Source organism: Ptychodera flava, chromosome 13, assembly GCF_041260155.1.
Source record: "Ptychodera flava strain L36383 chromosome 13, AS_Pfla_20210202, whole genome shotgun sequence".
Taxonomy (NCBI): Eukaryota; Metazoa; Hemichordata; class Enteropneusta; family Ptychoderidae; genus Ptychodera; species Ptychodera flava.
In genome coordinates this window covers 41200265-41228191 of record NC_091940.1, presented here as the reverse complement: position 1 = coordinate 41228191, position 27927 = coordinate 41200265, and the positions used below count along the sequence as shown (strand labels likewise).

General features: G+C 36.8%; 2 protein-coding genes across 3 annotated transcripts; one reads left to right on the top strand and one right to left on the bottom strand.

Annotated features, from left to right (window-relative positions):
* LOC139148471 (6-phosphogluconolactonase-like) lies at positions 1 to 11848 on the bottom strand. Its single transcript, XM_070719935.1, has 4 exons — positions 11485 to 11848; positions 10385 to 10594; positions 2105 to 2245; positions 1 to 566 (listed from the first exon to the last, which is right to left on the bottom strand). Exons 1-4 carry the CDS (start codon positions 11746 to 11748, stop codon positions 447 to 449), a joined length of 735 nt encoding a protein of 244 aa, XP_070576036.1. The 5' UTR covers positions 11749 to 11848; the 3' UTR covers positions 1 to 446.
* A 452-nt stretch (positions 11849 to 12300) lies between these two features.
* LOC139148470 (palmitoyltransferase ZDHHC1-like) lies at positions 12301 to 27568 on the top strand. 2 transcript variants are annotated; one of them, XM_070719933.1, is made up of 10 exons: positions 12301 to 12431; positions 13140 to 13369; positions 14890 to 15065; positions 15914 to 16015; positions 17782 to 17900; positions 19687 to 19941; positions 21100 to 21221; positions 21575 to 21657; positions 23887 to 24281; positions 24802 to 27568. In XM_070719933.1, exons 2-10 carry the CDS (start codon positions 13148 to 13150, stop codon positions 25284 to 25286), a joined length of 1959 nt encoding a protein of 652 aa, XP_070576034.1. In that variant the 5' UTR covers positions 12301 to 12431; positions 13140 to 13147; the 3' UTR covers positions 25287 to 27568. The 2 variants fall into 2 exon arrangements, with proteins under 2 accessions (XP_070576034.1, XP_070576035.1); XM_070719934.1 differs by having other exon boundaries at positions 12321 to 12808.
* Positions 27569 to 27927: the final 359 nt, after the last annotated feature.

Here is a 27927-nt window from a genome sequence, read left to right as displayed (position 1 = left end):
TACTGGTTATCAATTTTTTATTGAAAAAAACACATTTGAAGAACAATGCCTTACAAGATACGTTTGTAGAGAAAGTGTTATACATGTACCATATGAAACCCCCATCAGATTGTTGTTTTCTGTAAATTTTTAATTCCGTACACATCAGATATTTTCCAGTCATCTATACTGACTTTTAAACCCTAGCTTCCTCAGATGAATCGATGTGTGAATCTAGTGGTACACATTCCTGCCCTTTAAGGTTGCAAGTATCGTGAATTTATGTTCTGGTCTGTCAAGCTCTGTTAAGTGAATTTTAGTCATACAGAGTTTAGTTAGGAAAATCTTTCACATGACTGGTATTCTGGCAAGGTTCAGGGCTATTAAGGCCTAATCTCAATCACCTATGTCTGACTGAGAAATGTACTGAGTGGTAGCAGCCTGCATCAACATTGTGTCAGCTGAAATCAGTATTTGGCTTTCAAGGCGCCTGCAGCACCGTTGTCAAGAAACCAATGCAGTTCTCCATTGCTTGGTTTCACTCTGGCAGCTGGCAAAGGCTCACTTTCATTGCCTTCAAGTACTCTCTAAAAAATGAAATGAAGAGATTAGTAGAAAATGAAACAATGTTGTCACATGTGAATAATCAGTAGATACAATACTAGTATCTATTGGTAGCTTCAGTGATGACCTATAAAAGCTAAACTCTGTGAAGTTCCAATTTGAAGAGATTGGACCCCATTTGAACACTTTATTTTAGTAAGGAACTTTTGATAAACTTAAAGACTTTAAAACCCTCCACATTTGTGACAGTAGTAACACCTTTGACCCTAACTTTAGATGATTTTGTAGGGTTTTCACACCAATATTTTGCCCCAAAAATGTTGAATTTTTGTACTCTCCCCCCAAAAAAATTCAAGCAAAGTTTAAGCGTTTGTGCTTCGAAGTCTGAAATGTCAAGCATTAATGAACCAAACTCAGAGCTGACTAACTTTGCATTTAGCACACTCTGACAACAATACAGAGCTTTTTGTATATGGCAGGGCTCGAAATTAACTTTTTGCCCTGGTAGTCCACTTGGGCTACCATTTTCTGAAGCCGGTAGCCAAGCGACAATGGCTGGTAGTCCATGAATATTTTAGTTTAGGGATACTGTATTCGTCCAAGTATAAGCAACACACAAAAAGCAGTAAAACTAGGGGCTTCCACTCGAGAAACACCATGTTATGTGTCACGAACGCTTAATTTATGCTAATTTATGTACATTTTTAACTCTTTCTATCACTTTCAAATCGGCTTAAGCTTATACATCCAAAGAACTTGTAACTTGAGTAAAGAAAAACCAAAAAAAATATTCTCATGATCTTTATGAACTGGTATGCCTTGTTACACCCGAGTCTCTCTATACAGAACGTAATACATTGATACTGATTGACAACCATAGATAAAAGACAGCGAAACTCAGCCAAGCTTAACTGACACAGTGTTTTATATTACTATTTCAAATCAAACTGATTACACAATCTCTGGATACAGAAGTGACAGTTTTGTGAAATTTCAGCATCAAAACACCAAAACTTGACACAAGTACGTCTTGTATGCTGCCGATCAACAGCATAGTGTGAACTGGCATGCAAAGACTGCACACGGAAAAGCAACTCAACATTCTAGTATCAAACGCTCTGCATCTTGTGAAAACAATAACATAGCAGTGAAAATTGTAATAGTCACCAGAAAAAACTCTTCACAGATGAAAGGATAATTGCTTCAAACAAATGAAACTGCATGTTGACTGCATTTAGCTCGTCCCTAAGTGACGGAAATAGCACGCCAAGTATTTCATGTCTCAGGCTTTGGTAGTCCACGTGGGCTACCATTTCATGGACTTTGGTAGCCACAGGGAAAAGTTGGTAGTCTGTGGACGCGGGACTACCGCTAATTTCGAGCCCTGTAAATATTATGGGTTACTATAACTTTCAACATAATGAACACAATGTTGCAGGGGTAATTAGTATGTGAACACTGAAGAATTCACGGTGTAACTTCTTCTTTGTAAACTTTTTAGACACCTCCAGTACTAATTCTACCTTCTAGAGCAAAACTTTAAGCTTGGCAAAATGTTTACCTGTACAACTTCAGCCTTACTCGCACCACCAGATATGAACATGGCACATTTTGCTGCATTAACAACTGGAAAAGTCAGTGTGACACGACAAGGTGGTGGTTTTGGAGAGTCAGAAATTGGAGCAACTGTAACTGATGCCTCCTATTGATGCAATTGAGAAAAACAAAATGTGTTTTTGTATTAATGTTAGGTCCATGATGCATTTACTCAATTCTAATTTTCAAAGAGAAAATATATTGATTTATCTTTGAATTGGTTTTTTTATGTATAAATATCCAAAATATACATTCATTATATGTTTGCTTTGTTAGATCGTGTGTTGTTTTAAATGCACTGGAACAATTACATTAAACCATCTTTCACTGAAATTTCTGACCACTTTGTTAGAAATGTAACCTACAATCTTGTGTAATATAGTTCTTTAAATTACCATATGCTCAATAAACAAGTCATCGTTGATGACACAGTCCCCACTTGTTAATGGGTACTTTGATTACATGTCCTCACAGAGGATAGAGTCCTCTTCATTAATTAGGTCTGTGATAAAAATACTTTGATACAGATGGTGCTCAATGGCAAAGAATGAGTTCCATGGTGATGAAAACATAAAACCAATGTAGGCCACCATCCTAAAGTTCATAAAATGAGTCAACTAGGAATTAATCAACAGGATGTTGCAAAACATTTTTGCATACAATCCTAACACGTAACAGATTATCACTGGTACCATATTTCATTAAGTTTGATGCAGTATTTACAACACTATGAGATCAACATCTGTATCAAGTTTCATCACATTTGATGTTGTATTAATGTGTGGCTATATCACCCTAATTAGGAAAGTTCATTACTTATGCAATTACAAATTAATTAAAATGACACTGATAAATGCCTTTTTCAATGTTAAAGCAATGTGAGCTTAACATCCGTACAAAGTTTCATGAATTTGATGCAGTATTTCTTGACATATCAGCCTACTTATGAAACTTCACTAATTGACATGTTACTGCTACATGACGTGAAACAAATTGACGAGCATATGTATGAAATAGGTCAATGTCCTTGTACTAACTTTGAATGATACTGGTGGAAATATGTCTGAGTTATGGCTCTGTACATTAGAAACTTGTAACAAAATCACCGCCATGCAGCGATATTTGATCTTACTATTTAAAAAATCAACACATATATGTATGACATAAGTCAATGTACATGTACCAACTTTGAATAAGATCAGTTGAGACTTGCCAGAGTTATGGCTCTCGACATGAAACAACCATAACAAAATTGCTACCACGTGGCCATATTGGACCATCTCGTGAAACCTATCGACATACATATGTATAAATAAATCAATGTTCTTGTACCAACTTTGAATAAATTTGCTTGATACATGTCTGAGTTATGGTTCCGGACATGAAAAAATCGGAAAAAATGGCCACACGGCGGCCATATTGGATTGTATCACAAAACAAATCAATGTGCATATGTATGACATAGGTCAATGTCCTTGTACTAAGTTTGAATAAAATTGGTGAATAAAATCAGTTGAGACGTGCCAAAGTTTTGGCTAAGGACACGAAAAAATTGTAACAAAATGGCTGCCATGCAGCCATATTGTATCATATCATGAAACAGATTGACGTATATATGTATGACATAAGTCAATGTCCTTTTACCAACTTTGAATAAAATGGGTTGAGATATGCCTGAGTATTTTGGCTCTGTACATGAAAAAATCGTAACAAATTGGCCGCACGGCAGCCATATTGGATCGTATCACATAACAAATTGACATGGATATGTATGACATTAGTCAATCTCCTTGTACTGTTACGTGCAGAGAAAACGAACAAAAGGGTGAACTCAGCAGTTAACGTTTAAACAAAATTTATTACGAAAATAAAACTAATTGCTAAGTTAGGGATAGAATACAAGCTTTAAAGTGTACAGACTACTTATCTCAGCTGGGACGGCAAAAGCTCCAGTCTCAGAGTTGTAACAGTCAGTCGGATGAATGAACAGTCCTTTGGCTTGCAGGCTTGAAGCTGCACAAAGACCACAGTATAAATCCAGCGTTGACAGTGAAGGTCTTGAAAAGTCTTGAGAATGACTACTGCTGGAGTTTAGTAACACACAAGAGACACGATCCCAAAAGTCTGACTGGAAGCTGTGCACGTCCCTTTTATAAAGGCATATAAGAACAATCTAGAACTTTTATTGACATGCTAATTACTGTTCTAAAATTATCTCCCTTACACAACTAATCAACTTTCCAGAACATTCCAAACATGACTAATTGAATTCAAGGTTGTGAGGTCATCAAGGGCAGTGACCTTGAGAATGTTCTAGACTAATTGAACTCAGGTCATGATGAGTGTGGGGGGAATGACCTACATAACACACCCCCTCTTCAAAAAAAGAAAATTTTTCAAAGAAAAATCTTTCTTTTACAAATGTAATCTTGAAAAAGATTTAAGTACTCAAATTTTTTTTTTTTTACTCTAAAGTAAAGTTTCTTGAAAGTGAACAACAATAAAATTTCTTGAAAGTGAACAACAATAAACTCTAAATACGAGAGAGACAGTCTGCAATTAAATTGTCTCTGCCTTTGATATGTCTAATGTCAAGATTAAACTCCTGTAACATTAAACTCCATCTTAGCAATCTCTGATTTTTGCCTTTAAATTTCTGCAGAAAAACAAGAGGGTTGTGATCAATATAAACACTATTGGCTGATTTGAAGAAGTAACATAAACTTCAAAATGCTGTAAAGCTAATATCAAAGATAAACACTCTTTTTCAATTGTAGAGTAGTTTCTCTGAGATTTGTTAAATTTGTGTGAAAAGTAGCAAACAGGATGTCCCATGACTATCTTCTTGCAATTTGTTGTTGGAAAACTTGAAATGGCACTGAATTTGGCATAAAGTATGCACGGCAAAGTCCGGTTATTTTTACTGAGTTCGATAAAGTCATTGTTCGGCAAATACTTGGCTTCCTCCTGGAGATATTCCGCTTTCGCAGGATTCAGTCCGTCTGGATGTTGTTCCACTGGATTACTGTCGCAGACATCTTCGTTGTGGTAGATGATGTTTGTCCTCGTTGGAACATCTTGGAACAAATGTTCATGGATTGGTTCTTTCAGCTGTTGTTGGTGTTCTGGCTGGAGGTGTGCCAACTTTGTAGACTCCAGCTTCTCCAGGATTTCTGAGTTCTGAAGCTTGACCGAGCCCAGCTTTGAGTTTAGAGTATTTTCACTCAAGTCAGTTTCAGTATCACTATCTTCATAATGGTTTGAACTGACTGCACTGACAGGCTGAGTTATAGTAGGATTATCCCTATCAAAATATGGCTTAAGCATATTTATGTGACATAGCTGTTTTTGTTTACGCCTGTCAGGTGTTATTATGATGTAATTTAAATCACTCAATTTCTTATCAATTAGATATGGCCCAAAGTAACGAGCATGGAGTGGTTTGCCAGGAATTGGAAGTAGAACAAGAACTTTTTGACCTGGTTCAAACTTCCGTTTTGAGGTGTTTTTATCATATTTGATTTTCATTGACTGCTGAGATGACTCAAGATTTTCTCTGGCTAATTCACATGCTTTAGAGAGTTTTGTACGAAAATCTGACACATATTGCAAAATATTCAGACAATCATCATCGTCTGATAGGAATTTCTCTTTAACGAGCTTAAGTGGGCCACGGACTGTATGTCCAAATACAAGCTCAAATGGGCTAAAACCAAGAGACTCTTGAATTGACTCTCTAACAGCAAAGAGCAAAAAATGAATTCCTTCATCCCACTGCTTCTCTGTGTCAAAACAGTAGGTCCTAATCATGTTTTTCAAAGTTTGATGAAATCGCTCAAGAGCACCCTGACTTTCTGGATGATAGGCGGATGACCTATACTGTTTAATGCCTAGCTGATCCATTACTTGTTGAAAAATACCAGACATAAAGTTGGAGCCTTGATCGGACTGGACACATTTAGGGAGGCCAAATAAAGTGAAAAATTTGTCTAAAGCTCTCACTATAGTCTTTGTCTTTATATTTCTCAGTGGTATGGCTTCTGGGAACCGAGTTGATGTACACATTATTGTCAGCATGTACTCATTTCCTGATCTTGTTTTTGGTAGGGGCCAACACAGTCTATTAGAATCCTACTAAATGGTTCTTGAAATGCAGGAATTGGCTGTAAAGGGGCCTTTGGAATGGTCTGATTCGGCTTTCCTACCATTTGACATGTGTGACAAGTTTTACAGAAATGTGCTACGTCCTGCCTGAGATTAGGCCAATAAAAGTGACTGAGAATTTTGTGATAAGTTTTCCTGACTCCTAAGTGACCCCCAGGACCAGCCAGGGCGTTTCATGGGCCAGGCGCAATATTTCAGCACGATAGGGCTTTGGAATCACAATTTGATGTTTTATAGCCCAATCGTCATCAACCAAAACATCTGGAGGTCTCCATTTACGCATGAGAATACCAGATTTTGTATAATAGGAAACAGAGCTATCTGAAGTTTTACCTTCATCATCTACCCTGTCAAACAAAGACAAAATATCTGGGTCTTTGTGTTGTTCTGCAATGAGATTTGATCTAGAAAATGTCTGACTTTGGTCAGCAGTTTACTGGAAGTTGCAAATCCACGAGGGATAACGGAATGATCCGTGTCAAACACCTGACTGAGAAAGGTGTCATTTAAGTCAACATCTGTGACATTATTTTTGAGAGTATTTTGATTCTCGGAAGTTTTCTTTGACATGGCTCGAGTAATGGCACATGAAGGAAATAAATCGGGTATCTCTTGTTCAATTGGCTCTGGATCCTGATCTAAAGTAGGATTATCAGTCACAAGTGGATTAGTAATGACCTTGTCCCCAGCAAGGTCGTTTCCAAGAAGAAGGTGAATCCCTCCAAAAGGCAAAAAAGGCCTAATACCTAAAGTCACAGGTCCAGAAACAAAGTCCGAAGACAAATAGACATTATGGAGAGGAACAGGAATGTAGTCATTACAATCTACCCCTTAATAAGAACTTTAGAACCTGAAAATGACTTTCAGAAAACGGCAGGGTATCTGCCAACAAAAGAGACTGGGAAGCCCGGTATCTCTTAAAATTTTGACAGGGGTAGCAGAAGAGAAATCACTAGAAAGTGATATAAAACCATTATGAATAAATGGTTCGAAAATACCCATAATGCTATCTTGAGAAGAATTGACCTTGACCTCATTAATTGGGGATAAGAGGGGTTTAACCTCAGAAAATGTGTTACACACATTATTAGACTCTAATTGAGTTGATGAAAAAATAAAGCCAGTGGGCTTAGATCCACTTTGACCACTTTGACCTTCACGTTTTCTTTTCAATTTGAAACAATCTGACATTAAATGGCCGTCTTTCTTACAATAATTACAAGAAAGTGTACCAAACTGTTTGTCAGAAGGAGATTGAGACTTGGGATCTGATGATGTGGGAGTGTTACTTGAACTCTGTGAACTGCTGTCATTTGATTTCCTACTGTCCTTTGAAAGATTGTTGGAAATTTAAGGAGGAGTTAAATTTACTTGCATTGTTTCTGTAGGAAAAGGACTGGATGGTTTGCTGAGAAATGAAGATTTGTGGGTCAATGAATAATCATCGGCCAAACGTGCAGCAACCTCCAATGTATCTGCCTTTTGTTCATTGATAAACGTCTTGATGTCACTCCGAATGCACCTTTTAAATTCCTCAATCAAAACAAGCTGTCGTAATTTGTCATAATTCTGACTGACCTTTTCCGAAGAACACCAACGATCAAACAGTTGTTCTTTTGTTCGAGCAAATTCAACATAAGTTTGATCCTTCACCTTCTCACAATCCCTAAATTTCTGACGGTAAGCTTCAGGCACCAACTCATAACCCTTGAGAATTAATTCCTTCACAGAATCATAATTTGAAGCCTGCTCTACTGACAACTGAATGTAAATTTCTCTGGCTTTACCCACCAAAGCACTCTGCAAAAGCATAGACCAGGACTCCTTAGGCCAGTTCAGACTCTGAGCAATTTTCTCAAAATGAAGGAAATATTTATCAACATCCTTTTCTTGGAAAGGGGGAACTAACCTGAAATGCTTAGTGATGTCAAACTTGTCTGAAGGGAAGAATTTTCCTGACTGTCCAAGCTCTAAACGTTTTATTTCTAACTGCAGTCGGTGTTCTGCTAATTCTCTTTCCTTTTCTTTTTCCTCTCTTTCTTTCTCCCTTTGTCTTTCTTCCATTTGTAATTCTTTTTCTTTCATTTCCAATTCCTCTCTTTCTGTCTTTCTTCCATTTCTAACTGCATTTGTATTTTTTTTTTTCTAATGCCTGTCTCTCTTTTTCCATTTGTAATTCTTTTTCTTTCATTTGTAATTCTTTTTCTTTTTCTAATGCCAATTTTTTTAGCTCGAAATCTGCCTGTATTTCTAATTCCAATTTTTTGAGTTTTAAGGAAGACTCAGGCTCATAATCTTTTAAGGCAGACTCCTCAAAATGGCCAGAATTAACTAAATGTTTTGCAATCTTGAACTGTATTTCTCGCTTGCGCATAGATCTTTTGACATCTACTTTAAGGAAATTGGCCAGTGCTATGAGGTTGTCTTTTCTGAGGGAATTAAATGTGTCCTGATCAAGGTCATCCATAAATTCGTCTGGCTTGAATTCCGCCATGATTGAATTTCGCTGAGTTCACAGTATACAGTAGTTTTGAAAAGGTAGGCAAAATGTTGTCAAACGGCTCAAAATATTCGTATCCCGGACAAGCCCCAATTTGTTACGTGCAGAGAAACGAACAAAAGGGTGAACTCAGCAGTTAACGTTTAAACAAAATTTATTACGAAAATAAAACTAATTGCTAAGTTAGGGATAGAATACAAGCTTTAAAGTGTACAGACTACTTATCTCAGCTGGGACGGCAAAAGCTCCAGTCTCAGAGTTGTAACAGTCAGTCGGATGAATGAACAGTCCTTGGCTTGCAGGCTTGAAGCTGCACAAAGACCACAGTATAAATCCAGCGTTGACAGTGAAGGTCTGAAAAGTCTTGAGAATGACTACTGCTGGAGTTTAGTAACACACAAGAGACACGATCCCAAAAGTCTGACTGGAAGCTGTGCACGTCCCTTTTATAAAGGCATATAAGAACAATCTAGAACTTTTATTGACATGCTAATTACTGTTCTAAAATTATCTCCCTTACACAACTAATCAACTTTCCAGAACATTCCAAACATGACTAATTGAATTCAAGGTTGTGAGGTCATCAAGGGCAGTGACCTTGAGAATGTTCTAGACTAATTGAACTCAGGTCATGATGAGTGTGGGGGGAATGACCTACATAACAGTACCAAATTTGAATAAAATCGGTTAAAACATGTCTGAGTTATGGCTCTGTACATGAAAAAATTGTAATAAAATGGCCGCCTGGCGGCCATATTGGATCGTATCACAAAACAAATCGACGTGCATATCTATGAAATTGGTCAATGTCCTTGTACCAACGTTGAATAAAATCGGTTGAAACATGTCTGAGTTATGGCTCTGTACATGAAAAAATCGTAGCAAAATGGCCGCATGGCAGCCATATTGGATCATATCACAAAACAAATTGACGTGCATATCTATGACATTGGTCAATGTCCTTGTACCTACTTTGAATAAAATCGGTTGAAATGTCTGAGTTATGGCTCTGTACATGAAAGAATCGTAATAAAATGGCCGCCTGGCGGCCATATTGGATTGTATCACAAAACAAATCAACGTGCATCTGTATGACATATGAAGTAATCCTTGTACCAAGTTTGAATGAAATCGCTCCTTGCATCTCTGAGATATCTGCGTGAATGGACGGACGGACGCACACACGGACGCACGCACGCACGAACGCACGCACGCACACACGCACGGACATGACCAAACCTATAAGTCCCCCCGGACGGTGTCCGTGGGGACTAAATACACATTTATAATATCTATTCTTACACTTGGTAATTTTGAGTCAATTGTTGAAGTTTAACCAAATTTATTTGAGCCAACTATAAGTCCTTATGCCATCAAATTCAAGGTAAGTCAACATCAAATCAAACTGGCTGAAAGGGTACTCTGCCTGCACAAAAATGGCATGATAAAGATAATTCTTCTGACATTGTTGTACTTGCACTTTTATGGCTTCAAAAGAAAACATTGCCCTAATTTTTCCAAGCGTAATAATAATTGTTAGTTAAAGAAACATGTGCATTATGTGGAACATTATTTGCCTACCTCCAGTAGTTTATGACCCGGGAAAAGAGAACATGTGTGTCCATCAGGACCCATACCAAGAACTAGCATGTCAAATACTGGCAGGTTGTTTTCTGTTGGAATACATGATAGTTTCTTTGCATAGTCTTTGGCTGCATCTTCCACTGTTAAAGAAGGATCAACAGCAAAGATGTTCTCTTTTGGAATGTTCACTTTTCCGAACAAGTTTTCCTGCAAGAAATTAAAATCTACATAACTGAAACCCTTAGACATATATGTGAAAACGTGAAAGTGTGTACATGTAAGTGATCAACGTGAAAAAAATATACTTTTGGTCATTTTTCCTTTTTAGAATATGTGAAACACCATGCATGGTGGTAGAAGTTTGTAGCAGGAACTCCATATCCCAGACAAAACAAATTGAGAAAGCTTCACCCAGGCTCTATAGTTTTCAATAAATACATTTGAATTGTAGAGTTAAAAAACTAATGCAAGGCAGATTCACCTTTGGAAATTGGAGCACAACAGTTGGTGATAAGTAATTATGCCAGCCAAATTCATCAGGAGTGTAAATATCATCAAAAAATTCCTGTGCTACTGATTAGTTTTCACGACTTGCTCATTTTTAATTGCCAGGGAGCCTAGAGACAAATTTGCCAAGAGGTTTGATCTTTTGGTGCTTAATGAATATTCAGGAGGGCTATAGTACACACGCAGGCCTGAACTTAAAGTTGAAAATGTTTGAAATAGCAAAGTTGATAAGTTCCAATTAAAAACCCTTGCAATATTCCTGTCTCCTTGGGAAGGCGGCGAGGAATTTATAAGACTGGTGGTATACAATGCGTTCACAACTTCTGTTCTACCTCCATTGTCATTCATTCATATGTATTCAAACTGATGGTCATGGTAGCTCTGCATGGCAGGGCTGTGTGTTACCGGCGTTAGACGGCCTCCCACCACATGTGGTGGGAGGTCAGTGTAACGCCGGTAACACACAGCCCTGCCATGCAGAGCTATTAAATGGTCATGGGAGCTTTTGTAGATTTCGCTGACTCACGACATCGCGACATATTCGTGTCACTGTACCCTCAATGTTTGGGCAGCAGTGTTTCTCCACTTACTTTAAAATATTTGTATGTGCTGTCATCGTTGTCGAACGGTACAATTCTTTCGTCGCAGAAGAAGACTTTCCATTTCGTCCAATCAATTCCATCGATTTCTGGCAACCCTGAACTCATGAATTTAGCAACGCTCCCGCCCGACACGCCCACATGGAACATGCCGCGAGCTGCTATGGCCTGCTTGCTTTTTTCTGCAATAAAGGCGCATGTTTTCGATGGTAATTCTTTCTCATCGTAAATGTGAATGGTTTTTCCTCCTGACATGACTTAAAGTTGATTCGACTACGATAATGATTAAACAGTCCCTGGCAATGCCTTGTCTGCTTCCCGTATCACATCGGTGACCTGTTGCTCTTTGACCTTTGTACTTTCTAGCCTCTTAAAAAACATTATTTATTCGAAAAAAGTGATTAGTATGCTAGAGACAAAATATTCCCTTTTATGTTAAATAAAATTACAAAAAAGGCAACAATCAAATTATATAGTATTATTGTGGGGAAAAAGCATAAAGATATCATATACTGTATTAATTTAATAACTTCATTTGTACGAGGTAAATTTGTGTAGGTTGTCAAAACACGGCCGGTTTCCTATGATGGCGCATAGCTCTGAACATCTACGTTCATATTAAACCGCGCCTTACGGATATATTCAGTAAGGGTATATCTTTGCATAGACGATGCAAGATATTTATATCTTAGTACGAAGAGATCATTCTATCTCTCTTTAAAGCCATTTAACAACTTTCTGTAACTAAAACTTCGAAGAATTGTTGCACTATATTTTTGAATTGACGTCACGCGCACGGATATATGTTTGCAATGCCCTTTTACTTGTCACAACAAAATGGCGAAGAAAAGGTAGTAGCCGTAGAACGTCCACAATGTCTGTCTATCCAGAAAGTCGCTGTATTTTCTTCATAAGAACGTAAATAGTTAAAACTGAAGGTTAGTAATCTGTTTTGTTTCTGAGAAGGCCTCTTGACGCTAATTGTTTGGTGACTGCAAGACAAGGCGAGTCATAAATGTCTGCCTTCTATGCAGTTAGGTGCAGCCGGCGACGACGGTGGACGTTCATTTCAAGTTCAACAACGTTGCTGTCGAATCACAAAAGAGGGACATTTAATGTGTTTCTATACTTTCATTAGGAAGACGGGAACTGATGCGCAATTGAAAATTTTGTCATTTAGTGACTAACAACCTTACGTCTGTTACCGAAGACGAACGTTATTTGATCGATTACCACCGTCAGACTCGAAGTAAAGTTATCGATTTGTTGTTTACATAGTGAACTTACAGAAGTGTATGGCGAGGAAGCCCTAAAAGTAAGACTCAGTTTACTCAGAAAGGCATTTGCAAAATCCAGAATGAGCACCTTTCGTCGTAGTCTTGAAGCACAGAAGAAGTGGCAATATGGGCAAAACTGCCTATACACGACAGCCATGACTGTCATCGGCGTTTTTTTTTGGGGGGGGGGGGGGAGTAGAGCCTCAAGCGCTCACCGTTTCCCACGTCATTTAATATTATAATCACCGGGAAAAGTTGTTGGCTACGAATAAATGTATACGGAACAGCAACAAATAGTGAAGATTTTTAGAAGTACCAGGGGCCCCTTCAAATATGTTTTTAATGCATACTTCTTTCTCTATGTTGCAGCTCTAACCATGAAGTCCAAAACGAAGAAAAAACAATCTGATAGCGATAGCATTCATTCAGAAGCCGACAGTTCACCTTCTTTTCGGAAAACATCACGCAAAAATGGGTGGTCGTGTCCTTGGCACCCATTGCAGTTTGTGGAATGGATATTTATTGGTTATTTTTGTATTATCTATTTTGGATGCATTGTGCCTACTTTTCCTTATGAATGGCAACCAGCTGGATATGTTGTATCCTTTACTCTAATGTTAAAGTGACTGATGAGCACAAATATTTTTGACAGGGATGCTTGAAGTCTTTGTGCTGTGGAAATCAACAGTCTTGTTAACATTTCAGAAAACTATACATGTGTACAAAAACTACAGCAGGTTATTTAAATTTTGTAATATCAGTCTTACTTCCCATCATTGTACACTTGTAACAAAGATGTATACAGTTATAGTTTATCATTAGGAGTGAGAAATGCTGATTAACCTTTCTTGTATGTCCCCAGTCTTGGTAAATACTTTATTGACCATCAAATATTTGCCCATGACATTAGTGATGTTTGATTTACAAATTTTTCTCATCAATTTGGTAGCACTCTTCATCATTGAAGGGTATGCTAATCAAGAACTAATATGAAGATTTGGTATGATAGCTCTTTCTAAATTACATGTCAACAAATTTTATCACAGAAAATGTGAGTGTATATAAAATCACAGAATAATAATAATATTGTTTACCAGCAAGTTTCACTCCTTTTGTTTACCCTTTGAGCGCAAAAGTCAGGTTTTGTCGCTGTTAATCTTTACGGCCCTGATATGGCTTTTGCGGCCCGAGGTCGTACGCCATACGACCAAGGGCCGCAAAAGCCGTATCAGGGCCGTAAAGGTTTTATCATACCTTATGGAATGGTAAATATGTAGTTTACATAATATTCAACATTGTTTGGGAGATAAAAATGCGTGCGATATCAAAAATTCATCGCCATTTGTGTCAGTTTTTCAGAAATACGATGACCGCTTCCCGTCGCGGATTGACATACATAATGACGTCATTTGTTTACCTGCAGAATTCTAGAACGCGCAAAGCAACATCCGTACTGTACGTGACCAACAGAGATCAAGGCTGAAATCGAGGTGTTAGAAGGACAAAAGCGTGTTGTCAGTTTCTGGTAATTTATACTGAACAGGCACGCACTTAGTATACACAGGATTTCACTAGAATTTAGAAATAAAAGCCGATGTCACCTGCACGGCTCCACTGTCGCCACGCGCAACTACAATCTGAGCGAGCAGACGTTTTCCTAATCTCGCGCTGGCTTTGTGTACGAATGGAACGTTTGCAGATAGCAACGCGCGTAGTAACCAGAATCGAAATAGTTCAGAAATGCACGCGATTGCCCATATTTGGGCACCAGGCCGGGGCGTGATACGTAAAAAAAAATGCACGGATCTGAGGGCGCTTTCTCCCATAGCTTTACACAGGCACGTGAATGTAGGTATATGATGTTATAAGATATGGCCCAGTCAATTTTTTTCAGATCTTTGCCGAATTTTGATCAAAAACTGATGCCAGTGAAATTTGGTGTCCATTTATTTGGTCTAACATTTCTGAAAAAAACATTACTGAAAAATTCACAAAAATTGATAAAGTGTTGCACTAAATTTGTGATGGGAAAAATCAAAGCATTCAAAGGGTTACTTTACTGGCTTGCACAGATATATTTTTCATTTTCAACGTTGTAGTTTCCTTAACTCAGCTTCAGATACCTGGCATTGTCATGTTGTTTCATTTTGTTGTGCAGTTCATCAGTATTACTATAGATCCATCAGATCCTGCAACACATAAAAACAGTAAAGACAGAACAGTTCCTAGATTTGACAGAACTAAATATCCTCATGTTATAGAAAACTCACATTGTTACCTATGTGAAGTTGATGTGTAAGTATTAATGTATTAGTAACACATACACTTAGAGAGAGAAATTGCCAAGCTGTCGATCAGTGTTTTGCCATGCCATGCATATTTGGCAAGTTTTCACTGTATACGTAACAGTGTTTTTGTTAAGGCCAGTACCCCGGTAAATGTTACTGGGGTTCCTTTTGATATATCAATGCAATCAGATTAGGGGACAGAAGAAATGTTATCGCAGTTCCCAAATCATTTACAAATATTCCCCAACCTTAGCAAAATCGCTGACCCCACGGCCCCGTATCACTGAACAAAGAAAGTAACCATACTTCCAGCCTACATGGCTGAGTCATTGACTAAATGAAGGTACAACATTAACCTGCCATACCTTAACATGTGAATTGAATATAATAATATGGTGACGTTTGCATTTGGTCATTACCATGGACAAACATTTTTCAATGAAATTAGATGCAAATTACATGTATGTCCACAACTGAAATTAAGGCTAAAGTACAAGTGCAACCACTAATCAAATAGTTTGAATTCATCTCATGTAAAGATGGAATATGCCTTGATTGCATTCTGAATCATCTCTAAAAAACTTTCACACCATAATTAGTTTGGTATGGGCACCACCAGTATTGCTATCCTAGCTACAAGGGGTTTTTAAGTTCACTTTGACATATATTGAGTTGTATTTCAATGTAAACTACATTTTACTATGGGTAATAAGATTTCAATGCATGTTTCAGATGTCAATTTTCAGAATCAACATGTTCTTTATAGTGAAAAGTTCCTGTTAGCTAAAATATCCATGCAAGCAACATGTCTTATTTCAGTATTGTTACATTGCAAATTTTACTCTTTCCTTCCAGTTCTCCAACATCCAAACACTGCAGTGTGTGCAATAAGTGTGTGTTAAAATTTGACCACCATTGTAAATGGCTGAATAATTGTGTAGGAAGCAGAAATTACAAGTAAGTTGTGACACCCTTTTACTCATTACATATATTGGTATAGTGCTGGCTCTATGGAAGTTTGGTGAAATTAGTTTAGTGACTCGGAGAAATCAATCCTCCATATTAGAAGGCATATGGCATATGGATACTGACTACATGCTTTGTTTTAACCTCATACCAAATGATGTATTAAATGAAAGCAGTGTTCTCCCTAGGATCAAGGGCAAGCATGTCGGAAATTTGCATAAAATTTACATAATTAATTTGAATACATTAACATATATTTGAATACATACACACACATAAAACAGTCACTGCAAATTCATGAAATTGTAGTCATTTAACATGCGTTTTATTTACTTACACACACTGCTGCATGAACATACATATCAGGGGAATAAACAATTAAGTTCAGGTAGCACCATGAACTGCAATAAATTCATACATGAAAACTGAACGGTCACATCTTGGTTTCTTCAGCAATCCAACTTCAGTTGTAAAAATTCAACTCGTACGCTCATTGCATGGAGAAACGTTTGCGATGAAACATTGCGTCACTTGTTTACGAAATTATACAGAACAACGAAGCCACACAATCAGGGCTGTGTACCCCAGCGAGTTTTTGAGCACATACATTACGTAGTCACGGTCCCAATGAATAGAGGGACTGTTACGGTTTACCATAACAGAAAATTCAGACGTATTTACACGAATGATAGTCACCAAAATTTATGAAACCCCTGTCATTTTAGTAACTTGCCTCCTTAGCGAACCTGAAACGAGACCTGCACTTGAAAACAGCGCGAAACGCTCAAAGCCCACACATCGACCGCCATCTTGGAAATCGCCTGACCTGTTTACGTCACATGGCACTGTAGACATCATTTCGCGACCAAAATGTTAATCCAAACTCATATTTTTAAAAACTTTGCGCGAAATGAAAAAAGATTACAAGAATGCAAAAGATTGTACGGTTAGCCAAAAAAATTGTAAAATTACAGTGACCCCAACATCGAGAAACTAGGTGAAGTCAGCGTAGCGTAATATGACGCACACGTAACATGTGCAGCCCACGGACTCTACCGTTCCCCTGCTCTGATACTTTCACCGTTTGTCTCAACAACAAGAACAGAAAAATAATTAAAATACAAATGCACATTCGTAATACTGCCATGGAGATTTCATGTAGACTAACCGTCATCAGGTATAGACGCCTTATAAACCTTTCTTGAGGGTCGCAATTTTGACCGATAGCTTTGACCACCAGCATTTTCACGGCGTCGACGTCACTGTTATCCCCCCACGTAACTTGATAAACGGCCATTGACACGACGCTCGATCAACATGATCAAAGTCGCGGCCACACCGATGTGCCGCTCGGCCGGTGTTTTTCAACACCTTTGTACGTGTCAATTGATTAATGTAAACTCGTCAATCAACACGAAAAAGTCTATTCAGGACTAAAAACGATGTTGATAAGGCTAGTTTGGCAGATGTCCCATGCCAATGAATACACTGAGCCGTCAAGTGGGGCTGTCAATCAAGGGTGTCGGAAAAAATCTGAAGCGTCACGGCATTGTAGCAAGCGTCACGGCGATCAAGGCAAGCGTCACGGAGACGTGATGCTTGAAGGGCCTAGGGAGAACACTGATGTATTAAATGAAAGCAATAATGGAAATTTTCAAAATTTTGGGATAAATCTGATTTCTCAATGTGTTATTTCAATAAATTACATGTTTTCATGTTGAAATGAATTCATCATTTGAACCTGTTATTTCCTGTAGGTTTTTCCTTTCAACCATTGTGTCTGGTTTGGTAGCATCAGTTCTGGTACTCACTGCAAGTTTGTATGCTACTATTGTCTATTGGGTGGACCCAAGCCTCCTCTTTCCAGATTGTGTCGGTAAGTTGATATGGACATCATTAAAGATACACTGTAGCATGTCTGCTGCTAAAAGTGCCTTACTTACAGTGCTAAAAAATTGATCATTCACAAAATCTAGACAATAATGATGAATACTGTCATACTCTGTTCCGATTATCTAGTTGAAATAATTCTGCACTATCAGAGTTTTTGACAAAAACTGTTTTTTTTCTATAAAGTTGAAAAATAACCCCTTGACTATCCAATATTGCATATTACTAAACATACTGTAGAAATGTATGGGATCTCACCAGACTTCTTAAGCCCTCTAGGTCCGTAATAAGTTGGTGTGTTTTCCCAAAATATTTCCAGCATTCACAGTTGTGAGAGGGTTATGAGTCAAAATTTTGGAAAAACACTGCATAAACCATTTTTAACAGTATTTTTAAATATTAATACTTTGTAAATTACACTATCACATTCCATCATCCTCTTTGATCAAAATTTGGTACATTAAGGCAGTACTGCTTCTATCACTACTTGCAGTATTACAGTTTACTGTGCTATATATTACAGTCTACTGTGCTCCCAATACTGGTAATTCTGTAAGCATTGATGGAAGCAGTACTGCCTTAATGTACCAAATTTTGATCAAAGAGGATGATGGAATGTGATAGTGTAATTCACAAAATATTAACATTTATAAATACTGTTTAAAATGGTTTGTGCAGTTAAGGTTAAAAAATTTGTGGACAATTGTTCTTTGAAGTAAATGTAGCTTAGTATGCATGTGTGATATGTTTCTGAGATAGTGACTTTGGAAGATGATTCCTAAAAAGCTGTGGTTTGTTTTGGATTGTCTGCTTTTCAAATTACGAAGGTTATATACAGTATCATCACAAATGGCAGAAAAAATGGATAGACTGCCTGAATTTATTTAATGCGTATCCTGCCAAGTTCACATAACACCATCAGGTCAAGTTGGCTAAAACCAATGAGGCATAACATGTTCCATATGTTGCATTGTAACAAACACCATACATTGTATTTTAACCATAGTGTTTTAATTTTTAGCTCATATTTGTTTACCAAATTTATTTTGACTGTTTTATGAACAGTGAGTCTGAAGTAAAGTTTATAATAATAATTAGCATGGACTTTAACATTTGAAGACCCCTGAAAACAAAGATACTGTAAACATGAATTTTTACTGGCTGAACCACCTGTAACATACCATGCTGCATGGGTGAACATATGCACAGATTTGGATCAATAACGCTTTCTAATGACTTAGCAGATTGTGGTACTGCTTGGCAGGATAAACTTAATAATGATATCACTACCCAACCTGACCCGACCTGATGTGACCTCAGTATTCAATGTCATTCAGTATTCACATGGTTTTAATCTGCTAAATGACCTATGGCAGTGTTATTAGGGTTAATAGATGTAATAGTTTTGAGAACTACTGTTGTTCTAATTATGAATAGCTTATGTAAACATTTCCATGGCCATGGAATATTATATCCTAATTAAATCATCCATAATTCATATTACAAACATAACTACAAATATCAAAGCACACATATGAATCAGACATGCTATTCAGGTTAGGTAGATATGCGTCACGTATGATGTTTACAAACTCTACTATTGATCCACTGCCAACAGAGGGATTTAAGATTAACTGGACGCTTGAAAAAAAAAAGAAGACAAATTTATCATATCTCAAGCTGTCAGACTGTTGATAAAAAATATAACATTGTCAATAATGCAAGATATATACATATATTCTAATAACAAGTTCATAATGTATATTTTACAGCTGGAACAGAAACTGTAGTAGATTCAGTGACTTCATCGTCTTACAACTCTACAGCTAGCAGTACTGAGGGTCCAACTGAAAACACCACTCTACCACCACCATACTGCGATGATGAAACGTGGCTTAGGGCAAATCTCAAACTATTTACAACAGTACCAGGGGTTGCATTTTTCACCATAATGGTCATCACTGCAGTATTAGCAGTAATTGCTGTCGGCCTCTTGTCTCACCTTGTATTTTTCCATGTCTATCTCAGTAAGTAATATCATGTTTTATCCATCTATATCTCTTCATACTGTTGTAAATCTGTGAATTCATGTGTGGTTTACCTCCAGTCTGTTTTTACTTCTGCCACATTCTACTTCTGCTATGACTGGATATTACACAAAGAATAGATGAAAGTTGCAAAATTGGAGAGAAACAACAATTAGAGTCAGAAAAAGCTCTCCTGTTATACATAAAACACAAAACTCTTATGTAAATGAATGATAAGAAATACTAAAATCAAGTAGATTATTGACCAGTTGCTCATAGAAGCTCAAAAGCAAAAGAGAAACTTGTATTGTAACATTGTTTTCAATCCGTCTACTGTGTTTACATTGAACTGACCTGTATCATATGTCACCATGACTTGCACAAATGAGCATTGCGAATGCCTTTATGCTGCAACATAGGCACAATGTCACAATTTGGTGTGTAGAATAACTGTTATTATCACAATTTGTTTTGCAGAAAAGCTTGCTTATATAGTCACAATTTGGTCTGTAGAAAAACTTGTATTGTCACAATTTGGGTAAAACTTTGTAAAAAAGCAAACATTGTACAAGAGAAAATAAAGTGAATGGCAGTTTGCTAACTTGACCTAATATGGTGTGAACAATGAAGACATGTCTCCTAGCAAATACAATCATATGTTACAATCGTCATAATAATTACAATGGTCATAGTAATCGTCATACATTGTAGAATACTGCTGCTATCATTGATAGTTTCCTACCAATCAAAAAATTCAGCACTTACACAGGGTTTTCTCTCAACTGCACTATTGCGCAAATTGTGCATTTTGAGCCATTTTCTGCCCTTTAAAAGTTACTGACTGCACAAAAATCATGCATGAAACACGGCAAGCCAATACACCCATATGATGGTGAGCCAAGCACATAGTGTAGTGACCTGTGAAGTTGCTGATGTTTCTGCCCCCTAAAATGTTCAAGTCTGCCCCCTAATTTTAATGAATGGGGCAGAAATAGACCCCTTCAGTGAACATACAGAAAAAACACTGCTTATATCCTATCTGTTAAGCTATTTTCAGAACAGGTGCCATGAAATCTCAAAGCTGTATACTGATACAAAAGTAACAATCAAGACTGATGAATGTAATTGTGTGTTTTCCTTTGTACAAACTTGTCACAGATTGCAAAGGCATGACAACCTATGACTACATTATAAAGAAGAGAGATGAAGAATCAAAGCGTGATGACATTGAAGCTACATTTGGTGCCGATGTTGAACCTCCTAAAATCAGAAAAATCAAGGTTGGTAAAAAATTCTAGTCACTTTTCTTTTATGCTGAAAATTTTGCCATGCCATACAAGAGAAGAACTGATTTGTACATTGGCAAAGCAACCATGAACTGTTGTATCTAGCTGTAACAACACAGCATATATGATTGAGAACTGAGGCAACAAGACTTGCTACTTTCTTTAAATGATTGTTAATACTCAGAGGTACTTTTATTTCAATATTTGAAGAAAGATTGTTTAGTGCTTACCAATGCAATGACAAAAATAATAGCTGAGAATTGCACGTTAACTGATCTTATGTTCTTGTTATTCTCAAATTTCTATGTCACCTGTGACATTTTCTTTTATTTCCTTTCTAATTTCAGAGAAGTCAAGTTGTGCCTGTCAAAAGTGACAATACCAAACGAGAAGACATAGAGATGAAGAAGACAGTTCCAGATGTGTTCCAGTATGTAATAAATTACTGTAATGTATTCAAAGTTGTCTATGTTAATTTGCACCCAATATATTCTCCTTATCCATCTCTATCTCTGCTCCACTCACTATGAATGTTCTAGTAATGGGTTCAACCCGGAATTCAAATGGATCATGGTAGAAACAAAACCACATGCACAAATGCACATAGAAATATGTGTATTTCTATGTTCGTTTGTACACATGGGTTTACTTGTAACGGCATCATGTGATCTCTTGGGCACACTTAGTCTACAGAATACCATGCATCCTTTTTATTCCGGAGTAGAGCCATTCTTGCAATGTAACACTGTAAATATCAAGATCATCCTGAAATCTTCATTATAAAATTTTTCATAAAACTAATGAAAAGACCATTTTATTTTATTAGTTTGTATCAACAAAATCTCTGCTACAAATTGCCGATTTCCAAAGGGTTTTACATTAAAATTATCATTCAATTTATACTGTCACAAATCTACAATTCTCGTACTATACAAAGCAATCTTTAACTTATAGAAAGTTTTGCAAATTAGTAACAAAATCTGTAGAACTACAACAAAACTCTGTTACAGTAAATGATCTATTCTACTGAGTACATGTAGATCTGTCAGACAAAATGCAACTCTGTGGTATCTTCTGTTTTCACTCATATACCCCTTTTGTGTGGTTTGTTTCCGATCAAGAAATGTATATGCACATTTCCAAAGGCTGCAAAGAAACTGATGCTTGTCTGTTAATCCATGAATCCCCTCAGCTAACCCATCCGTATCTCTCCAAGACTCATTGTACTGGAACTAATTTACTCACTATACTCACCTCCTAACACTCTACCTCTTCTCGTTGTCTGTGGGTGCACCCTGTGTCATATCTTGATGTATATTCTTTTTTGTGTGTCTTTTTTTGTTTTTTGATGTACACCTGTAGGACTGATGAGAATGTGACTGTAGATTGTCATAGTCCCAGACACTGAGGATACCCAATTTACAGGATCTATTAGGTACTTCCCTATTATTCCCTATGGTTCCTGATAGTCAACATCTTATCATTTCATCTTTTTTAATAGAAATGTCTACATCTGAACTGTTATGTTCAAGTTAAATCAAACTCTACTGTTTGATAGTCAGTCAGTGATAAGATAGCATCCATAATGTCTTTCCAAAATCAGGTGCTGATGATTATAAACAATTGTAATTGAACTTCTTGAAAATGCTGGGGTCAAAGAGGTTGAAGATAAGACATAAAGAGAGCAGTTAAAGACCAGTGAAATGATATTAGAATCTCTTGTATACCCTTTGTTTTTTCCAATGGTTTGTAGGTAGACTTTGGTGTCAGAACAATCTATAACCCTCACAAGTGTTCAATTGATAAAAAATATGGTTATACTGGTACCAATGTATGGCTTAGAAAGGAAAGGAGTATCTATGTTGACACCTTGATGAACTTTTGACAGATTTTCAAAAAAAAATAGTCATTTGAATTTCAAACACTTGGCTGTTGCAAAATGAAAAATAAAATGAATATACATGGACATTGTTTATGCTGGTAAGCATATTGAAGTGAAAGTTTACAATATTGCCAAGTCATTTATGATAGTTTTAAAATTGATAGCAAAGGAAAAGCAGAATTCTGCATTACACGTACATGTAGAACAGTAACCTCTAAAGCTAAGACTGTCGTACAAATGGACTACTTTTGTAAAATCCAAAATGATGAGATGTACTTTAGCATTGAAGATTGGGGATTGTAGTGTAATCTTTCTGCTGATACATGTATAGCCCTCTTACACACAAACACTTGGATAAGTGTTGTATTACTAGTTGTGGTATGTCAACATAAACATATCATAGTTTGTCAGCTTCAAAATACTGTTGATGGTATACCAAGACAACAAGGCATATAAAGTTCTAACAAATACTTTATAAATTAAAACACTGTCAGTGCTTTTGATAAGCATCATATTTGCTTGAAAAAATCTTTCATTATGTTTCTCTAAACAGTAAGAAGTGTTTGATTGGATGGGGAATTTGAATGTACACTGTATCATGCGTACCAGATCAGAACAAATGTGTTAAATAAGCTATGTTGTCATCTGTACTGTACACTAATACAATATTGATTGCTGCAGCACTACTAACTCTTATGTTAATCAACAAGTTAATAATGTCCTGTGACAATGATAGTTGTCATCGCCATCTGTTTACATGTTGTTTATTTTGCCCAGGACTACAAAGGTATCAAATACTGAAGACACCCTTGATTACAAAAAATATGAGCAGGCTTTAGAGGAAAAAGAAAAAGAAAATTCTTCAGAACCTGACAAAGACGACAAGAAAGAAGAGAAAAATGAACCAAAAAGTGACTCTGATATGAAAGAGAAAAGTGAAAAAAAGGCAGCTGATGCAGCAGGAACTACAAAAACCAAAAAGAAAAAAACAAAGAAGAAAAAACGGAGTAAATTGAGGAGAAGGTCATCGTTACCCTCTGATAGGACACCGCTAACATCCATGGAGGAACCATGGGCTCCTCACTATAGCACACAATTGAATCTATCAAGTAGTCTACCACAGTCAGATTTAGAACAACAGTTGAGATTGAGACAACATGGAATTCCACCTGGTAAGCTTTGATTTCCTTTTTTTGAACAATCACACCAAAAACAGCAACTGTACTAAACGTTTGAAACTCTGTCATACAGACAAGTCAAAATTTTACACTAAAAGAAGGTTTAAATTTGTATTTTATCACTGCAAACAGTGATCAATGACTCATGCGGATATCGCATTGCATGAAACCCTCCAGCCTTCATTTCTATCAATACTGAAGTACAGCCCTTTCAAGGAATTCCATAATGTGTAACTGAGGAAAAATTCCCAAGAGAATGTTCATATTGTTGAAGGAAAGCAGCTAGCTTGTATCAAAGTCAGACTGCTACGGAATATTCACAAAGTACATGTATATATTGCTTGTATATTGCATACAGATGCTAGCTACTCTAATGTCATGATGTAAATATATTGCTTGATATAGAGCACAATGTGTATTTGCATATCATGTCAAAGGTGCATAATAAAAGTATTTTGCATATGAGAGTACCACATATACACACATTTTTATTTATCTTTGATTGTAAATGTAGGTGCTGGTGGGTTGAACTACACTCCGAGGGGATATCAGGCAATGCCGGTGATGTCACACCCCGTGTTTACAACATATTCGACACCACCACCGGCAATAAACATCAACCCGGCAAAACCAGCAGCTGACTATCACTCGTCCTCAGCAGAGTCATTAAATGAAATTCCAGTCAGCCAGATCAGACAAAATCAACCAGCAACTGTTAACAGTAGTGTAGGATATCAACCTGGTGGCTATGGTAGGATCTCACCACTCAGTCTAGTCTCTTCACATGATGGTAGTATGCTACACCAATACCAACGCAGTAGTTTAGACTCAATTCCGTTCACAACTAAGACACTACCTCACAGAAAACATGAGGTTCCTCCGTTAGATTTCTCGAACCTTCGAGACACTCCAAGTGTAGGCCTTCAGTCTGCTAGATCTGTAAGCACCAAGATCAAGACTCCCAAAAGCTCTAGAAGGTCAAGTGTACAAGATATGTGAAATTGAAATTATTACTCCTGCTGCAACAGTTTCCATGATACTTCAAATACTTGTACGTAAATTTTATCATCACATGCTCAGAAGTTTTAATCAGAGTTGATCAGAATTGTAAAAAGCAGAATTTCTAATCTTTGAAGATATATTTTGTTATGCATGTATCTTTTTTATTGCCAAGTACTAATTTACCACAAATTAGGCTATGATTGTATCAAATTTTAATGTTCTTTTCCTTGCTATTATTGTTTGCAGTATTAGTGAATGTAATTAAAAGAAAACTTATAACATGAGAAAGTACTGTATAATTTCATAAATCATGATTTACCGGCTCCAGCATTGTGATCAAGGGTGTCTTTAACAAAATTTAAAACAAAATATGCAAGTCAAAATAGATAACACTAAGGGTATCCTATTGAATGCCAAGACTTCAACTAAATGACATATATGAAGCTATAAGGCTTCATGTGAGATTGATAGCAGCTTGTGTGTATTGAAAATTGCTATTTGTTGGATAGGGTCTAATTTAAGACTCAAAGTGACATGTAGTTGTTCCCTATCACCGTAATGCAAATTCTCATCTCATCTCATGGCAGTGTTTGTTCAATGCCTTGTGGTACAACTACAAGTAGTGAACTGTAGATATCAAAATAGCTGACAAAACTCCATAGAACTTGTATGAACATTGAACTCATTCATGTCTGAATGATGCTGCAATTCTGATCATATCAGCTCACCTTGATTGTATTGAAATAATGAAGATCAACAGTACCTATTTAATTATTTGACATTTACATTATGCTTAGCTGTGTGTAAATATATGTATATAATATAGTGTAGCTATAGGTAGAAACTGTAGTATTACATGAATAGTACATGTGTCTGTGGCCGCATCGATTATCACTTCTAAAAATATCGTCAAAGGGAAGAGGTCATTGGAACTCAGCATGTGTGACTTTCTTGTGTACAAACAATACATTTCATGTACTATGTCTAGATGCATCACATCAACATAGCCTCAATATTTAAAGTTTGTGATGTACATTATGACACACATCGCCAACATATCTTTTTTGAGGAGGTGTTTGCATTGTTTGTATTGGTCAAATATGACCTTAGAGCTCAGTTCCAAGGACCCCTTCCCTTCAAGGTCCATTCACATGCAAGTGTGTGTATGAAATTAATAAATTTTGATTGCCAGCATTTTTGTAAAAAATATGAAAATTTTGGCAAACTTTGTGATTCAGTGTCAGGACACTGTCCCATTTCATGAAATGAAATCATTGCTTGCTGGAGATTTCTCCTACATTGTTCAGTCTCTACTTGCTGCACTACAAGGAGGTGATAAAAGTGTATACAGACAAGTTTGTGTGATGCTATTCCATAAGATGAAGGAAAATCTTAATTTTAAAAGTAAAGTTAAAGACAGGTCCGTCCCATCCTGTGTCCATGACATTTTAAGTTTCCTTTGTTCATCATGATGTAACTGTCGGTATTTTGTTGGCCCTAAGTAACAAAGAAAATCTGTACCTTCAGTGGGCAGGTTTTACCAAATTACTGGTTGCATTATAAAAATGGTGACACAGAGGATGGATATTTGCAGCCCAGAAAGCCCTGATTTACTATACTCAAGCAAGACAGGCTGAAGTTAATAGTGTTCAAACATTAATTGTCTGTGATGTTCATTTACAAATACTACTGGTACTTAGTTTGCATTGTTGTTTTTATTTTTCATTTATTTTTTCCAACTGATCCGCCCATTGTATGTGTCGATCTTGTCACAAGTCACACAAGACATAGCCGTATTGTTTTAGAAATGTGTTCGATAGAATACTTATTTTCAAGGGCAATTCTAAAGTCTGTAACAGTTGTGTAACAATTCATCTGTTGATTTCCAACAGATGCTGCTATCCTCTTTGCATCAGTGTAGCATTGCATTTATCATTCTTGGGAAGGATTATTTTGTGTGTTTTATCACAGACAAGGAAAAAACATTGTCTGTGGTTTGATCTCCCAAGTTTTGCTTCTTATACTTTGTACCCAAGTTCATAGAAACTTGTACATATGCATTGTGTTTCCTATGACATGAGACAATGCTCCTCTATCAAAATCTGAGGACTACCATTAGAGTGCTACACAACATTGGCAATTGAACTTTTAAGAACAGATGTAATATTTCCATCCATCACAATGTGAATGTGCCAACATGTAATTAAGTCCAAGCTTTATTTGAATATGTAAAATAAAAGCAGGCGTCTATGATCACAGTGGAGGCGCCTTGATCCAAAGCAGTGAGCAAAATGTTTTTGATATTAGCATTTTGAATGTGAGATTGATTGCGGGTTGTCATTATACTGGAATTTTAAAGTTGATATGACAGGCAAATGAGCTTGAAGAGGGGTGTTATTGAGAGGAAACAATGTTAACAAATGTGTGTGTGCGTGTGTGTGTGTGTGTGTGTGTATATGTGTATACCGGTAATGTCAGTCTGTGTATGTATGTGTGTTAGTTGTTTGCATGTATGTTTGCCCATGCATATAAATATTTATACATGTGTGTTTCAGTCAAATGGGCTGTTAGAGCTGACAGTTGATGCAAGTCAGTCTGGCACTAAATTTGTGCAAATGTTATATCAAATTCTTGTAGC

Excerpts from the sequence above, each read along its gene's own strand:
- LOC139148471 (XM_070719935.1), bottom strand. The coding sequence starts at position 11,748 with ATGTCAGGAGGAAAAACCATTCACATTTACGATGAGAAAGAATTACCA. Across the intron at positions 10,595-11,484 it reads GCACATACAAATATTTTAAA|GAAAACTTGTTCGGAAAAGT; the intron begins GTAAGTGGAGAA and ends AATTTCTTGCAG. Across the intron at positions 567-2,104 it reads GTAAGGCTGAAGTTGTACAG|AGAGTACTTGAAGGCAATGA; the intron begins GTAAACATTTTG and ends TTCATTTTTTAG.
- LOC139148470 (XM_070719933.1), top strand. The coding sequence starts at position 13,148 with ATGAAGTCCAAAACGAAGAAAAAACAATCTGATAGCGATAGCATTCAT. Across the intron at positions 15,066-15,913 it reads TACCTATGTGAAGTTGATGT|TTCTCCAACATCCAAACACT; the intron begins GTAAGTATTAAT and ends CTTTCCTTCCAG. Across the intron at positions 19,942-21,099 it reads ATTTTTCCATGTCTATCTCA|ATTGCAAAGGCATGACAACC; the intron begins GTAAGTAATATC and ends AACTTGTCACAG.